The following is a 19,040-nucleotide window of genomic DNA, read 5'->3' as shown; positions in this document are numbered from 1 at the left end:
AAAATTTGAAGGGAAAAAAACCCAGTAACTGCAGAGATATTCCGTTAGAAAATGAATTTGTTTTCTCTAACTGCAAACCTTAACATAAAAGTTCATTCTTGGCTATAATATCTCTTTTATGATCCTGAAGCTTTATTTATATAACCTGAGATACTACTTTAGTCGTATGATAGATAAAATTTTTAAACTTCCTGAATGTGGACAAGCAATGAAAATATTAAGAGAAGACACCAGTACATGCTATCAACTTCGATTTTTAAAAAATGGCTTTTTACTCTTGATTACGATTTTTCTTCCACTGTGATATTCAGGAGGAGGAGAAATGTCTTTCTCATTCTGCCTCCATATGATATTTCCTCATCATATTGTTCATTACTGTGCCATTGTACACATATATTCACTCTCAGTTTAAATTGAATGGACATGATGATTTTAACTAAAGACGTTTGCTAAATTGCCAAACTTAAGATGGTAAATTCCTTCTCAGGTCATCTCCTCTTTGTATTTTCAACTAATCACAATCTACCGATCTGCTTTCACTGACATTAACTTAATTAAATCAAGAGATACTCAAACTGGATGGAAATATATTGGTATTGCCGTTTGAACCAGCAGGACAAGGTTCAGTATGACTTCCCATGACTATGTGTTGTTTAATTAGTTTTTATTCATATAGACACTGTTAAATAGAAACTCTAATTATAATATTGACTTATGAACTCCTATAAGCAACATAACGGGCAAAATAGACTGATCTGCAAAACAATCCCAGATAGAGTAACGAGAATAATTTTTCCTATCTCCATGTAGAATTCTTGCCTTCATTTAAAAAAAATTGAATAAAAATAATAAGTTGTTACACAAATGTCTTCTACTTACACTGCCTTTAAAAATCTCTTTAAGCTCCCTGGAGACAAGGATTTAAAATAACATAAAAATAATTTCTGAAAAGTTTATTAGGGTAGTAAAATTAGGTGAAAATAAGAAGAGGGCAATGTCTCACTGTAAGAAGAATAGAAGAAAGAGAAAACATAAAGAATATTCCCAAAACCTAGAGAAAGGAAATATTACTGATTGTGATCTAGGAAATTCCATAGAAGTCATATATTTGAACATTATATTTCAAAAAAATATTAAAAAGTACTGTAGAAAAGAATCTCTACAGGCAGTTATCAATGGGGATAACTATCTAGTAAAACTTTACTCAGGTCAATTTTGTTAAAAAACCTAAAATTAAATCCCATCCTGAGGGTGGAAAAAATAATTAAGAATTTTGACTACTGGACTTGAACCCTTCAGAGACAATATCCCAACAGAGAATAAATGTCTCTTTTTAACTCATTTTAGGTGGTGTGGTTTGTTTGATTTTCTTTTATTTCACTTCTTTTTTCTCCTGTTTAACAGAAGTATTTGAAAGTGTATTATTAATTTCACTGCATGTAAGAAAATGAGAGATAATTATTTTTCTGGTTTTAAGGCTATTGTCCGTGTTGCAACATGCTTAATGTGATAATTACGGTATGCAATCAACAGTGATAATTTAAGTGCAAACTACTCACACATACCTAACGCAGCTGCTATTTATTTTCCACCAAAGCGAGTTTGCAAATTAGTTTACAATTAAAGTTAAGCAATATTAAAATGTTCATAATTACAATATTTGGGTGCTATAAAATACACCTTTGAGTAACAAGATGAGAACATAATTTGAACTCTGAGTTAAAATAAATGTTTGTTTTTACACCTTATTTATTGTAAGTAACACGATCTATTTTTCTTTTTGCTTTTGAATACATTACCAAAGAAATGTTATTTTCAAACAACAAATTGGGGTTTTTTTTAACCTACTTGCCTCCTTTAAAGATTTGAGCTTTTCCAGGAAGCATTTGTATAAATACATCCCATTAACTATACAGCTACTTGATGAGTGGCCTGTTGTCATTTGTAGATGTTTGGACTAATCCATGAAAAAAATCTCCTAATGGCTGTCAAACAGCTCACTGTTTTTATATTTCAGTCACGCTTAGCTTAGGTTGAGTTTTTAGATGTTAAAGACTATTGAAATGTTTTATCTTTCAGGCTTTTGAATTATTCTTATAATATCCAGAACATTTGAGAAAAAATTCTTAGAAATTTATTTTTAAGGACAAAATATGATTTATCATTAAAAGTTAAGGCAGTCAACATGTGCACTGGCAATAAAACAGAAATTTTAATGCAATTCACCAAAATAATTTCTATCCCAAGATCTTATTAGAGATATTGAAGAAAGAGAAGTTGACAGATATATGGCAAATAAATTGCACTGTGATTAACACTTGAATAGTCAGTACAGGTAAGTACAAATACACAAACTCTCCTTTGCAAAGGTTTCTACGACATCTAGAAGTGGTATATTTGGTCATTGTGTTGGAACACCATTAAAATGCCCAATAGCATTAAAATGCATAGCATGCCCAGGGAAGTGAAATATTGCTTTTGCTACACTGATCATTAATTTCTACATTTTACTCAGAATCATATGATTTAAAACTTGCTTTTACAAGCATTTAATCATTTTTCTTTTTAATGAACAACAAATGGAACAGCCAGTTTTCAAGGAATATATCTGTTTTCACTTGTAAGTGAATAACTAGTTTTTCTTTTTTTATATAATTTTTTGGTCATCTCACATTTAGTGAAGAAAATGCCATTTCTAAAGAAAATTGACTATATATTCTGTACCTGTCTACATAAAAAGATAAATAATTTAATACGGTCATATTTTTGCATTTAATTCTCACTTAGTGCAGGTTGCCAATTCATTTTTTTGGTGGATGTCATCCCATCAGAACAATAGGGTTGTATACTGATAGCTACCAATAGGGATGACAATCAATATGAAAATAGCTCTCACATGCAGAATATCACAGAGAAAGGTACCGTATATGAAGAGGGAAAATGGAAAGAGGTTTTGAAAAGATCTTCTGTGGCTTTTCAGAGAAACTTCTTTTGGAAGAGAAATGGTAAAAGCATATTTAAGAGACTAGAATAGTAAAAACCAGCACTGAACTAGGAGGTGTCTAGGAGCTCTTCCAGTCTACAAGCTGAACAACAGAATATCAGTGTGCCAAAGCACTCTGCCAGAGCACATACACCCTTACAGATATCAGACATTCAAAAGAAAATTTTTTTTTATTACCTTAATCAGAACCTGAATACGTCCCATGGCTTTTGATGACTTGAAATACCAGAAGGTCATCACACAAGTCCCACTTGATTCTTTCCATCTGGAACTCTTCACATGGGCTTTTTCATTTTTTAAGCCTATTGCAGTGGCCTCAAGATACAGGAATTGTCCTGAAATTAAATGATGTATTATCAAAAATTTATTGTGGACTTTCAAATGAATTCCAAAACTCAGGAAAATAAATGCAGAGACATATGAAGTATACTTCCCATACAGGTCCTATACTAGTGAACCTTGGCTTAGGGTAAAAAATGACCAGATCACATTCTTTGTGTACTTATTATATGAGGAATAAACCAGGAGCAGCTTAAGAGTTGGATGGGCCTGTGAGAAGAGCAAGAATACTTCCATGTTTCCCTGCTACTCTGATTATGTGTCCTTGACCAACAGCATTAGTACTATTTTGACAGTACATCATACAGTAGCTACACTGTGATAAATTTCAGGATGAAGTTTTCTGAAAGATAACCTTCAAAATAGCGAGTCACAATATACAAAACCTTATGGAACAGGTAAAAAGCCTTCATACATTTATAAATCATTAGGTATCCCTAATGATTCATATTACCTTTGGCCATCTGTACTCTTTAATGTATGAATATTAACTCACATTTAAATTATTTAGTCAGAGGAAATTGCAAAAATAGATGCCTACAATTAATATTTTCCAACACTGATATACTCTTTGCATTTTCCATTTTTATTTTTAATCAGAAGTATAATAGATTCTGCAAGTTTTCAAATTAACTTTTTCCTTTGTGCAAAACCCAAATATGTAGATCAAATAAACATAAATGTAGTATAAATAACACACTGTTAAATTATATTTGCACATCTACTAAAGTTTTTGTATATGAATTAGAGAAAAAAATTACTTCATTAGAGATGGAGTAAAATGGGTTCATTTTAACCTTGACACTTCTCTGGCTAAGTTACAATCATAGATGTTTGCCATAATATTATGGGATGAGAAATTTGCTTTTTCCCTGAGGTCAAGCACATATTTAACAAGTGTAGTGCCATATTCATGACAATATTTAAAATAAAATATAATTAAAACCAGCAAATGAACTTTTTTTTCCTACATCTGCTATTTTATGTGTTAAAAAAGCCATGTACATAAACAGTATGAGATATCAAAAGCATACGATATCATGGCATAAATGTCTGCTAGGAAGATGTAGCTAGATTCGATTGAGTGCTGGGCATGTTGATGTTTGTTAATGTCTCTCTAATATTAGGCAAATGACTTCTGTAAGGTGAAAACCAAATCAAAGCAACCCAACCTAAAAAACTTTCACAGTCTTCTTTGGAAGGAAACTTGACTGACTGAGGTGGCAGACAAGGGGCACTCTGAAAGACCTCTTGATCTGAATGGCTGAAACCAGAACTGCGGGACAGTGGACTGATCACAGCTAGTCAAGCTTGGCTAGGAGATAATAGAACAAATCATTTAATTCCAACCAGAATTATGTAATTCTAGTCATAAGCAAATTCTCAACATTTTAATGCTGAAATCAGAGGTGTTAATAGGGAAGTTAGAATTAAGCAATTGTTAGATATGAGTTCCAGAACTGTGGTTTTGGAAGTAAGTGCTGAAATTCATCTTTGTACAAGGACCCATCACTGAATACCACAGTATTCTCTACCACATATGACAAAGTTTTAACAGCTAAGCTGAATTTTGTTTTGGTTCTCTCATGATAAACACAATTATTAAGTGATATCAGTTCTAACAATATGGCCAGATACCACCTTTACCTTTAAAAATTTGACCACATTAAAATTGTAAAAAGTGAACCTAATTCTAAATATATTTATTTGAGAACACAATTTGACTGGTTTGATCACTCACCACAACAAAAACACTTAACTTTCAGATTATAGGGTAAATTTCCAGGCTTGAGAATTAGATCAGCAATAATTTTATTCGTATGTGGAACAGATTCAACATATATACCACAGAGATACATAAGTCTGTGATCTAATGGAACTGGCCTCTTTAAAAGCTGAATGGAAGACAGGGGCACATTGAAGGGCAGTTCTTTTGTACTGCATCTTGCTTTGAGATCAGTGAAATGCAGCCACACTGGACTGTCTCAAAATTTAAAAACATATGAACACATAATCTTTGTGATTGTTTGTGCCTGTTTCACCCTCAGTAACCTTGGCAAACTTTCACTAGCCCCTGAGTTTCTACATATCTTCAAGTAAACTTTGGTTTTATTGGGTTTTGTCCTTCAGCAGTTCCTGTAAACGTTCAACAACTACTAAATACAAGACCCCTGCCTTTCTGCAACTCTCCTGTGCAGTATTTTAATTTAAGATCAGTTCTGAGCTTAACTTTGGTAACAACTTTGCCTGAGCTATGGGACCATCAAAAGCAGAGGATGAAGGCGCAGAGCTTGTAGAAAGAACAAGAACAGGTAACTGAGTGCTTTGGCCAAAACGAACTAGGAGCTGCACTGCCACTCACAAAAAAAGTTTATTTATTTAAATGTATTTAAAATTACCTGAAATTAAATGATGAATAGTCACTATGGGTAAGCTTCCTGGAAATGAGCTCAATCTCTAGAGGAGTGATACCCAGTGGATCTCAGAGCTGAGCTAACTCACCCTTGCAAGCTGCAGCCAGGCCAAATGCCTCTCTCCTGACAAGTAACATATTATCTTGCTTGACTCTTACAGCAATAAAGGAGAAACAACTGAGAACCAATTTCTCCTAACCTAAAGTCATTTTAGAACAGTAATTAATATTTTGATATTGTTACACAATTAATTCATTAAAAATGACACCCTGATTAGACATGTTAGAGCCCCCCTGTTGCCTGTGAAGGGAGGTATGAAAAGCTCCATGAAGACAATTACATTGTCACAATTGTTTGTGAACTGACAACGTACCAGTTCTATTTCCAAGCGTGTGGTCCCCGGGAGGTCTAAGACTTTGAGGTAAGCTGACCCCTAGCACCCAGTTAAAATTGTCTGCCAGGGAATTTTGCCAGCCACATCTGCCGTTCTCAAAGGTGCAGGAAGTTCCACATTCACTCTCATCTGTATTATCCCCGCAGTTGTCTTCAAAATCACATCTTTGTTCTGGTCTGTAACACTTGCCGTTCTGACATTGCCAATACCCATATGAGCAGGAGCCTGAAAAGAGAAGAATGGGGGTGTCCTGGTGAATTGCACTGCCATGCATCCTAGCAAGGTTACTGGAAGGTTACATCTCAGAATTGGATATTTAGGAGGAGGAGGGTGGTCCAGAACAGTTTTATTAAAAGCCTTTGGTTCCCCTGAAGTGCCAATCCATTATCAGTTTATTTCTTTTGTATTTTGTCAAGAGATTGCCTAAATAAATGACTGTTTCCCTTGTAAAGCCTTTGAGGGCAAGTTCCAGCCAGGCATTCCTTCACTAACAAAGCTTTCTAGTCTGTCTTAATTGCTGACACTCTCCTTTCATGTGGTGTAAGATTAAACCATTTCATTTTAGCTGCAAAATTGAGCTCAGTTTAGCAGCAATTTGGAAGAAAAAGCTTTTCTATTTTAACTACAGAGGTTTGCCTTTTAATGGATTTTTTTTTCTTTTTTTTTTTTTTTTTCAGATGAGTTCAGTGGGTTGATGCTGTCCTTTTTGTGCAGTATTCCTGTCATTATTGAGGGATAATTCTGCTATTGTACAGCCTAAAAATTGTAGAACTCATTTCATAGGATCCATTTCTAAGCATCATGTTTTCATTTCAGATAAGTTTCTTCAGGGCTCTGGATAAAAAGCAGCCCCTTCAGTATATTCTCTAATCAGGAAGAGAGACATAAAATTCTGAAATGGACCCACCTTATTTCCTTCATATATTTGCTCTGCCAGAAATAAATGCACAAGCATAATTTTATTTTAAAATAGGAGTATCACTATATTAGCTCATCAGACATAAAATTAAAATATGCATATGTATGAAAGTTGTACAAATATGGAAAGATACTGAATTGATACTGAAAATCACATGGTGCTAAAAACATGTTTCCATATCCACTACCTTAATTTAAAGGAGGGCCTGATGGAGCTAAATGAAATTCACATAAGGCTGGATTTTATTAAGAGGTCAGAATAACTGATTTATTAACAAAAGAAAATAAGAGATGGAGCATCCAGTTGTGTGATGGCAACCTCCATCCTTAGGACTGTTTATGCCAGACTCTACATTTCAAATGCCCCAAACTAAGTAAAAGGGCATTGCCACACCCCTTTGTTGTAGGTTTTGGCTGCAGTGAAAACAAGCCTTGAATCACTAGATGTCAGCTAATGAAAACAAGCATTAGCCCCTCTTTTTAAAGTAAAAAATCCTCCTAACACATACTTATTAAAAATAAACAAATAAATACAAATAAATATTGGAATACCATAGATATCTCTAGCAAGATTTCCAAGGAAATCTTTAAGTTTTAATTCCTGATTTCTTTGTAACATGGAAGTATGTATCATGTTTACTCTAGAAGACTGTGTGTGTTTTGGCTTTTAACAGTTGCTCAGAGAAAGGAAGAAAAAGTCCTGAACAAAAGAAGCAAGCCAGAATAAAAGTCTGATAATGACTTAGAAAGTCAGGAACATCAAAGGTCTCCAGAGCTGGAGACAAGGAAAATGGGTAGGCTCTGACTAGAAGAAGAATACTTGTTTGAAGTTCACAGTTAAAAGTTATGAAAGCATCAGTGGGATTTTTATTAGTACACAATCTCTGAAAATTGATGTATCAGTCAGTGTCTAATTATTGTAACCTGCAAGAGAGCTAGAGCCCACCAGAAACTTCTATCAATCTGCTTCAGAATTTCAATCACCTGTGTTGTTTCCCAAAGGGTGACAGAGATTTGTTATAAAATTGCTGCCTAATATAAATGGCATCTATTCCTTTTATATGAATGCACTAAGAATTTAAGCAAATAATTTATTTTGTCAGCAAACTAGGAATTTAAATTTCAGGATGCAGTACATGCTTGAAAATACTTTTCCTTGCTGTTCATCATGATCAATAATTGCAATAACTATTTCATTTTGAGGCATTACTTCCAGTTTCAGGTCAAGACAAAAAGTGGAGTTGAAAAGTGGAAGTCTTTGTTGTCTGAGGAAAAACAAAAAAATCCATCTTGAATCCTGGCATGAATGAATCTTTTCAACCATGTGTAATGAAAGATATTACACTGTCTAACTGAGTCTGTAACGTGACTTGTTTCTGGATGTGCTTCGACAGTATGTTTTCTCTTTAAATGACAAATTTTTAAGGTTTTATAACTGTAAAAAAACCAAACCAAACCAAACAACAAAACAGCAAAAAAACAGCCTATAAGAAAAGGGGGTTTTGAGCTCTCTTCCTTTCCACTCTACTTTTTCTCAATCTGAACAATCCAAACACTCTGTTATATAAATGCTTTGGTTATAATAGGGATTGAATTGAGAGGAACTTCTTTGCAAGGTTCAGTAACTTTTTCCTCCAAGCAGTGTTTCTTAAAGATTACTAGCAGGTAGACTTTTTGCCCTATGTGGTAACTACATCAACACACTAGGCTGCAGTGGATCCAAAGAAGCTGTTAGTGTCTTTCAGATCAATAATCTCTGATTTGAGGAGGATTTACATGACAGAGGAAAATGGCTGCACCAGTCAATAATACCCTTGTTTTATATATCTTGAGCCAAATCAACAGATGAAACATTTATATTATAAAATATGTAATTAGGACAAGGATTAATCACCCGTATTTTATGAAGGTGTTTCTCTTAAATATGTTTTGAAAAAAATGTACCTGTAAACATCAAGAAAGAAAGTAATCTTACCATCAGAACCATAGTATGGTTTATCTTCTACATCAATGAGCTTTGAATAGTAATAAAGATAATATGGTATATAGGTTGCAGCGTTGAGGCAGAGCAGCAATAAATTACAGAAAAGACATTCATATTAAGAAATGGCACCTATGTGTATTATTCACGTAAACTTCAAACTCCAGCAAAAATGGTTGTGTTCTCAAAGAAATCAGTTCCAGAGAGGAAAAAATTATTCTTTAATCTTTGAAACCATAGCCTGTGTCACAACAGGACTTTTCTATGAGGTAGCTAATTTTTATATCACTCTATATCATAGTAATAACTTTATTGCTTGTTTAGCTCCTTTCTGAAAATAAATTAAAATAAAGTTTTAAATCCTGTAAAATAAATTAACTCCAGTAATGCATAAGATGATGCACAAGCACACTTTTATTTATTTGTTTATTCATTTCTTTCACTTTAGCAGATGGAGATCCTTGAGAAGGACTTAGTTTTTATCACTATCGCTTAAAAGGTCTTAAGATATTTAGATGATCTTCCTACATCTCTGTTCAGAAACATCTTAAACTCAAACTAATTTTTTATCACCCAAATTCTCGATCAGTTGTTTATTTCCTCCAAAATATTTAGTTTGCCTGGTATTTCAGGATGAGAATCACTCATTCTTCCCTGTATGAAGGTAATAGTGTTGTTTTTTTTTTTAAAATACCACTTATTACTTTACCATTAAAATACATTACAAGTTCTCACAAGGTGTTTGGACTCATATCTGAGTATGCAATAATTTCATTTTCACTCAATATTGATAACAAATTGTCTCATATTTGCTTGGATTGGACATGAAATATTCCTAAAGCAATTGTCCGGTTACACACTTGCATTGAGTGACCAAATGGAGCCCAATCAATGTAATTTATCAGAGACAAGCTTAGGAAATAGCTTGATCATGTTCTGTAATTATCTGTAAGAAGACAAACACTGACAGCAGAAAGCTATAATCTAGTAGAAAAAAACCCAAAGACTAACATGTTGGAAAATTGAAGTTAGTGAAGTTCAAATTAAAATAAAATGATTGAGTAATTTAAAACTGAACTGATAACCAAAGACTGTGATAAATACTCTATCAGTTAAGGACTTTTTTTTCCTGAGAGATATGCTTTAGTTTAACTTAAAATTATTTTATAATTTGAGGAAAACTCTAGATGACAACCTGGTTAGTGTTATACAGGAGGTTAAGTTACATATTAATAGTAGTGCCTTTTGGTTTTAAAAATCAAAGTGCCGCTACGGACTTTAATTTGTTTATATAAATATGAGAATTTATAACAGATAAACTAAATGTTTATCCATGCCTATTGTACTTACAAAATAGAGATGAAAATTTCAAATTTCTGCATTAGATTCCAGTCTTCTTGAAGCTGGTCCTTTAAATATCTTTGTTTATTGGAAATAAATTAAGTATGATAATTAAACTGATAAATAAGATCAGAATTTCTAGAAAATTGAAAAAATATCATTGCATATGTGATTCCTGTAGTTATGGCTCTAGTCATAAGCATTTAACAATTTTCATAATTTAAACTTGTTTCTTTTTCAGTTCTTATTTTATATCAGCATTGCTTTAAAATCACTAGCAAGCTAATTCATATTTTAGGACAACATGAAACAGATTAGTGATAAGGATATTCCAAAAGTTGTTAAACTTGTGCTTCTTAAACTTTTTATATTTAATGGTATCATCATCTATGTTTTCCAAAACTAAATCAAATGAAAGGGATAGTTTACAATTCTCAGAAGTATCAGAATAACACATCAGTAACCTTGAAAAGATAGGTCTGCTTCAAAATATTTTCAATATTTTATTTACATTCACATAACTAGAAGTATACCTGTTTCTAAATCAAAGCTAGAGTTCCCGTAGAACAATAATCTGGTACAGAGGTCAGAGTAATTAATCAGCAGGCTCAGAGTTTGACATCCCAGGGATAGGGGCTCTCTAGATAATTTAGATCTCTGAGTTTTTCCCTGCAACAGTTACTCCATTATCATTCTTGCTCTGAGTTGACATTACTGTATGACTGAATTGTTATGTGTCCTTAAAAAAAAAAATTGTTAACAAGAACATCTTTCCTCTAATATTTCACCAGTATAACCCAAGGACACAGAGTAAAGTGCTTTCATCACAGTTGATGATGCATAGTAATAATGACTTGTCAGCTCAGGAATGTGAAAAATGTATCTCATTTCAAAAGCAAAGCTTTGGAAATTCCAAGAATTTTTAAAGATTTTTAGAAGTTGTAGTGCTGGAAAAAAAGACTTAAAAACTACTACACATTACCAGCTCACTCTTTGTAAATAGTCTGTTTTTTCTAGGATTGAGTGCAAACATTTTATTTTTTTGGCTTTGTAAGCCTCTCAAGTACCTTGACATATTGATTTGCATTCTGAACAACTGAAAGTTTAAAAAACAACAGCTTGAGTTAATTTGCAAAAGGAACTTTGTGAAGAAATTGCTAACCTTATAAGTTTCTCCCATGACAAAGAGCTGATGAAGGCTTCTCCAACAACCAAAATTTCCACAGCTGATTTCTTATCTTGTCCATTTCCACATACAAACATAAGATAGTTCCTTTCCAGTAATCAGATCCAGTAATATTCATCATCAGAACCATTAAGAATCAAAACCAGAAAGAGCAAGGTAACCTATCACTGTTCAACATTATCATCTCTATCCATGACAGAACACTGAAGTATCTTCTTTGTTCTGTTTTCTAGTGCTTTATTATTTCTCATTAGAAAAGGATGGTTATTTATCAGTCATTCATTACACTTTAAGACATACCCAATCTGCAGCGTGCCCTAACATTGTGCCTTGCTGTACCTAAGGTTAACAGAAATTCTGACGGATAAGGGGAGCTGAAGGCAAGATGGGCATTCAGTGCCTCTTTATACTGAATTTACCTGATATACTATAGGCAGGGCAGGGCAACTCTAAAAACAATATTATAACTCTAAAAAAACCCATTATATTATAAAGAATAAAAGCTTCAGTCTCAAGTGCTTAGATGTATGTGAATGTGCATTCACTCAAAGGAAATAAAAAGCAGGTTTTGACTAAAGAAGGTCTTAGTAGGTCTTTTTAACTCCTTCACTATTACGATACTGCTATACTAATACTGTCAGTAATAGAAATAGTGCGTACTTTCCCATGTTGCTTGAGTAATTCTACACCTATTTAGTCTATAAAACATACTAGCAGGTCAGTTTAAAAGGAAATTTTCAGTTGATCTCTTCAGATGAGAAATTCCTATGGTGAATAAGAAGAGACCTAGGCCTGAATTCATTAATAGGTACTCCTTCTACCACAATAGCATTGAGACTGTTTTTTATCTTGCCAGAAAACTGAAACAAGGTGCAATGACATGTTATAATGATTATTCCACTGTTAATCAGATGGTTTAAGTCTCCACCATAAAGAAATGGATAGACAAGGAAAACTGCAGTAACAAGACATGTGGATAATGGGAACAGGGATGTATTAATTCTTATATACAGTCTTCCCTTTCTAAAGACAAACTGAAATTTAGAACCTATCTTCTCAAGGGTGAACAAAGAAATATTAAGACAAAAAGGAATCCATATCTAGTTTTTAAGCAAAACTTTTTCAGAAGCAATAGTACTCATTATATGCATTTATTACAGTGAGAAAGCTTAAATACTAACTAACCTGAAAAGCTTAACTGACCTCTTATTCTTAGTAAATAAAATTAAATGAAACAAATCTTTGGTTGACCATGTTCCAGCTCAAACAAATTAAACCTAAATATTCACTGCCTGAACTCCTTAGCAAAGACACAGAAAGAAGAAATGTTCCTTAGGTATAAAATCCACAATCCTAAAAATATGTCAAACATTTAAAAATTTTTGGTTTTTCTTTCACTTGTGACTTTTCATAGTAGTATGCACGTTTAGGTCCAAAAGGTTTAAAGTCAGTCTTGCATCTCCAGCTTTCTCCACCACAGAAGGCACCCATATAGCCCATGTGCCATGTGAGAATATCTTGGTGCAGCAGATCTGGAAAGAAGCCGGTCAAGCTGCCTTCTGAAGATCTCCAGGCTTGACTCCAAGTTGTAGCATGCTCTTTAGAAGTGCAATTCAACAGCTCACCCAAAACACGTTACATAACTGTACACTGACACCTTGCCTGAACAGCTAAACATTATAGTGTTTTTATCAAAGCCTGGACTGATGTATAAGTGATGACATCTCTACCTTAGAGCCCAAAGTCATTTAGTTGTGACCTCTAGTTTAGTGGTCCAGTTGATATCTGAGAGTTTGAAGGGTGGAAGAAGATATGTCATTTGCATTTCCTGGTGCCTAGTACAGACTCTGGTCAGTGGTTTAACTGCCTGTGTTTTTGATAGGAGAAAGATCTGCAGATTGAATCTAAAAGATGACTTGAAGTAAAGCAGAAACTCATAAATCAGAACAGCTTGAGCACGAGAAATAGGGTGCACAAAGTCTGAATAGGTGAGATATATCAGAAGGAATTTCTATAAGGAGACCAAAAGAAAGCTGGGTAGGCAGTGAACTAAAAGCATTTGATGATGTTATAGCTTAGGCTGAAGGAGGAGAGATCTTCACTGGCTACACTGGAATATGTGTTCCTTTCACATTCTCCACCATGTTCCAAATTGTTGCCCAAAGCATATAGTGGAAGGTGGAGCTGCAGTGTAGTGATACATCCCCTTTGTATAACTTGCCAGAGCTGCCAGACTGTGCTCAGTAAATATGACAGGTGGAAAATGCTTCCCTCAAATGCCACTCAAAGCCTGACCAACCAGCTCTCATTTACAGTCACAGCCCTGACTCTGAGACCAGAGGGCAGGACACTCTCCTGGTCAGATCTAACCTAGGTGAGAGAAGACAGTGGACATGGAGGCTGAGGACTTGAGAAATGCTGGTTCCACAGCTGGAAGTATAAACCAAAATACTTTTAGAAACCTCTTCTCTGGCAAATAAAGGTATGAAGAAAGACATGGCTCAAAAAGTAAAAGTGGGAAATAGTCACTGAGTGATTGTATTATAAGTCCACAAGACCTCAGATGTCTCTTCCAGGAACTGGCATTTTCTTTGACATGTTAGACATTATGAGGTGGTCCAGGAATGACTTTTAAATTGGTATAAAATGACTGTTTACTATTCAAAGAGGAAGATAACAAATGATATATATCTATTATTAGTTGGGGATTTCTACTATTTTTGAATGTCCATCTATTCCCTTAAATCAGTATTAATATTCAACAATACAAATGTAAGTTACAAAGGAAACTGCTCTGGAATATTCTGGATGAAAATGTGAAAGATCTGCAAGAAACATAATTTGCACAGAATTTCTATAAACAATTACAACACTTAAACACAGCTATGTTTAAACTCTTTAGCAATACTTGAGTAAGTGTCAGGTGTAGAAGAAACTAAAAAAGTCCAAAACTGATTAAACTGAATCTCATGACCCCTATGAATCCTTCATCTCTCATTGCTCAGAAGGAATAAGTTTCAGAACTACTGTATTGACCGTACGATATTACAAAACTTTCCATCTGTATTAGATAAAACACTATAGTGAGCTAAAGAGGACATGATGATTAAAAGATTTTATTGATGTCTTGAACAGCCTTCCACACACATTTGAGCCTCTATTGTAAAGGTCAATAGGAAAATGAAAAATACATTATGCTTGATAGAAGAGAAAGTTATCAACAAACTCTTTAATCACTCAGTATCTCAAAGAAACATAGCTTCTAATATGGTCAGTTTTCCCCTTTCCTCTGTGTTACAGTCATGTTCTCAGACAATGAAAGAAAAAGATGAAAAATAAACCTATAAAGTCAGCGTAAGTGGTTTGAGGTGAGATTCTGCAAGTAACAACAATTGCATTTGGAATCTGTATGCTCTAATGTCACTTATACAGTTAACGTCTTCTAATGTGATTAAGTAGTTCTGTTCATTATTTTTTTCCCAACCAGTATGAACGATTAAGACAAAAGCATTTTATACTGATTATCCTAATTTAACATTAGTCCAATCCTGAACAATCATTTATTTCCCCAAAGCAAGAATAACTTCATTAACTGTACCTCAATTCAGTATGTGTTCATGTTTAGCATCACTCTTTGAGGTACGCAAATAGTAGCACATAAGCTTAGCAAGTGACTGAACAAGGAAACAGCAGAAAAGTTAATGGTTGCAAAGAGAGCCATGATGAAATTTTTTTATCCCACTTCATAGGAACCTGGGTTTTAAAAGAAATTGCTCAAATCACTAGGTCTAATTCACTTTTATGAAAGGCACCTACTTCAAGCAATTTCTCTGCCTTCAATATAATCAGTAACTTTCTCCATTGCTGCTACCAAAAGGATATTTTTTGGTGTTCAGATAAGGGACCCTTTTATCATCTAGCCTAAATTTATTCATGACCAGTTCAGATACACTGATTTATATGCAAGCTCTGCAATTCAGTTGTCCTCCTCTCAAAAAGGAAGGTAAGGGAAACACGGAACAAAGTGCAAAAACCTCATATTTACCTGGCCCAAACCTTCATCTGAAAGTTCAACCTTTCTTACACCAATCTTCTTTTGAAGCGTATCCACACAACACTAGACAACTTCAAAATACAAAATAATTTTGTATCTATGGCTGTGAAAAAATAATGAGAAAGACTTTTCCTGCAGATTGACTTTGTGATGAACTAGGTCTCACTAATGGGAAGCTGGGCATCCAAATTCAGGAGTTTTTAAAAATCTGAAATACATCTCTGAGTCTTTCCAAGCTCATAAATCAGTAGATCATGTTTTGCATGCACTAGAATACTGAATACTGGCCTGGCTAACCAAGCTCTCAAATCAGCTCTTCGAACTCTATATCGCCACTAAGAGGCAAATCTTCTCTCAAAACTCAGAGTCTCAATCCTGGGTTACTCTTCAGGGACAGAAGGAAAGAACTGTAAGCAGCCTTACTACTTTAGCTTCATGACTGGAATAGCTTTTAGACCAATGTATAGCATCTATTTGGAAGCCATCCTCTTGGGCATTTACATTTGGATGCATCTGTAAATCTCCTAAAAGTCTCTACACAGAATCACGCAAGCATCCTTCACAGAAATTGATTCCAAAGGGAGTAAGTTGTAGGATGTGTATGAATCTATCTCTGTTCCTACCTGACACAGCAGAACAGCAATAGCTCTGCTATAGAAAGGATCTTTTCTTCCTTGTATGAAGAGAGAGGCAAGATTTTTGCTTAAGATAGTATTTATTGAGGATTTGTTACCCTACTGCAAAAAAAGTTAAGAATAACAGTAAAGTCTCTCTCTTGGATATTGAATCTTTATTTGCGGAGTCAGCTACTGTTTATTCCTTGTCACTAGACAAAGTAACTTGTTCTCTATCATCCTAATTAGGTTTTACATATCCTACTAAAACATTTATGTTAAGAATTATGAATAAGAGATAAGTAGGCTTAAAATCTTATGATCAAAATCATGCCTGAGTTTATCAGCATGGAATAATTATAACTTGTTATTGATATTGTCACTTGAAAGGGGATCAGTGTCACTGTTACACATTTTCTCAGTAGGGAATACTTTCTCTAGAACAGAGGTTCTGCTTGCACAGAGCCTTTAGGTGTGCTGCTTTTTTGTAGGAGCATGAAAAATGTCAAAATATCCCAAGAGATATTTCAGCCATGTTTCCCAAGTTTACAGTCTCAAACAGTTTAAGAGTTAGAAGTCAATATTTGCTCTAGGACTGTGCAAGTGATTGTATATATATATATATGCAGGAGAGAAGCAAAAGTATGTGCTCTGTTGGGAGGGACAGAGTAGATATAACTTCTGGTCTGGTGGACAGGCTGTGTTGCTTTTAGCCTCAAGAAATAGTTCATTTCTGCTTGATAATTGGTTATTAAATAGTCACAATTCATTTCTGTTAATGAATGTCACATTTCTGTTTTTAAAAAATTAATATAATTATTTGCTAAATGAGAAACTATACAGTCAAAATTAGACACAAAGAGTTGTTCTAGATAAGTATTTGATTTGCATGACCTTCTTTCATCTAAAATTGAAGAATGTAACATTTTAAAGATTTTTTTTTCACTCTGTCTCTGCTGTCCTTCCCCATAGGATAACATATCTTGTTATTTCCATTATGATCTTTAGTACACATGAAAAGAAAACCAACTAATGCTTACAGTTAAACTGCTTTAATTAACTAGTTAATTATATGAAGTATTCATAGTAATAATAATTAAGTCTTAAAATATTTTACTTAACTTGGATTAATTAATGCTGAGATTCAGAAACTAATCTTTCAGTCATTTTTGTTGGTACTTATACTATGATCATTTATCACAGTATAAAACTAGTGTTTCTGCTTCCAGTTTCACTCAGTTCTCTATCTAGTTAGCTATTACATACTTAGCATGGAAGTATGTTATTAGAACTCTTCAGAAAACTAGGATTACTCTTACAAAGAAAATTACATTGACATTCTTGGTCTCATTCACTGAAATCGGTACCAATTTTCTTCTGATGTAACACCTTATTTTACCACATCATCCCCAAATTCATCTCACACAATAGGTTGTTTTTTTGTAGAAAATAATTTCTCAAGTCATCTTTCATCATGCTAATAAAAGAATTTTTGATATCACATCTTTAAATGCTTGTGCATCCTTTATCTAGTTACATGAAGTGCTCCAGATGATGTTCAACAGTATATATGCTCATAAACTGTATTGCTCTAAAATGTAAGCACACATTCAACTACTGAAAAGATCTGGAATCAAAAAAACAGTAGAATCTGAGCAGTAGAATTATGGAAAGCACTTCATCTGTTTGAAAAACTATTGAGGTTTTTCTTACAGCCCCATATAATTGCAAATAGCTCTGTAAAAAACAGATGATAAACAGAAAACTGGAAAATATCCTATCTTACACAACTGCAAAGGCATCTGTTAGAAGACATTGTTGTGCTAGCAGCAGACCTTGTAGCTTAATTCAACCTTATAGAATGACATTTAATAGAAATATTAATTTGGAAACCTTTCTGTTAAACAAGACACATTCTAGTCTGACAAAACATGTAAATGATGCTTTACATATCCTCAAGCTGAGCATCAAAGTAAATATGTCATATATAAAGCTTTATGCAGCCAATTCATAAACACTTCTATCAAGATAAAAATCTTGTATGAGGTGTCTGTAAAAAATGGCAGTGCTGGATAAAACACAGAGAATATTAAAGTCTATCATTAGTTCAATTACACTAAAGTCCTTAAAAAAATGAAAGATCTTCAAAGTAAACACAGACTAAACAAGAAAGCATATTTGAAGGCCTTTTCCCATAACAGGTATGAATTACTTCTAATCTCTTAATTCCTAATATTTTGAAGGCAATATTCTGACCTTTTATATTTTCCTCTGAATCTGACCTGGTATCAGCCATCATCTTCAAACCTCTGCTGTGAAACCTTTGCACAGTAATACTGGAGGCATTAGTTTCCATAGTATTACCTGTCAGAGACCATTCAGTGTGAGTCTAATGTCTTGAATTTAAATTACTGTCTCCTTAATGCCTCAGTCTTGAATACCTGCAGTACCCAGGTGTGGGACAGTTTTACTGCAGTTCCATGTGCAAAAACAGCAATGACCAGTTCTGAATAGAGACAACAAAAAGAGAGTCTGAGGCCCTGAGGTGACACCTTGTGAAAGGAGATGAAAGAAACAATAAGATTTCAAATGGAGAAGATTTAGAATAGAACAGAAGGATCTAATGAAGACAAAATCTCATCTCTGTAAGGTACATGCGAAAGGGAAATGCTGATAGAGCCACCCATTGCCAGGTTGCAGCCACTGAACATGACCAGAAACAGATGTTATAGGGAGAGGACATCATGCACCACCACCCCACAACTGCTTAGTCTACAGTTAAACAAGTGTGTGTC

At 34.0% G+C, this 19,040-nt stretch overlaps 1 protein-coding gene across 1 annotated transcript in view; it reads right to left on the bottom strand.

Moving 5' to 3' along the window:
* Positions 1–19,040, bottom strand: part of MALRD1 (MAM and LDL receptor class A domain containing 1) — a 288,915-nt gene that overhangs the window by 131,877 nt on the left and 137,998 nt on the right. The window contains exons 26-27 of the mRNA XM_074876823.1: positions 6,131–6,376; positions 3,182–3,339 (exon numbers count right to left, since the gene is read on the bottom strand). Of these exons, the coding sequence (XP_074732924.1) occupies positions 3,182–3,339; positions 6,131–6,376 (404 nt within the window). The remainder of the gene's footprint in view (positions 1–3,181; positions 3,340–6,130; positions 6,377–19,040) is intronic.

Source organism: Strix uralensis, chromosome 1 (genome assembly GCF_047716275.1).
Source record: "Strix uralensis isolate ZFMK-TIS-50842 chromosome 1, bStrUra1, whole genome shotgun sequence".
NCBI lineage: Eukaryota > Metazoa > Chordata > Aves > Strigiformes > Strigidae > Strix > Strix uralensis.
Note: the sequence above shows the minus strand (reverse complement) of the source record. Positions and strands in the feature narration are given on the sequence as shown.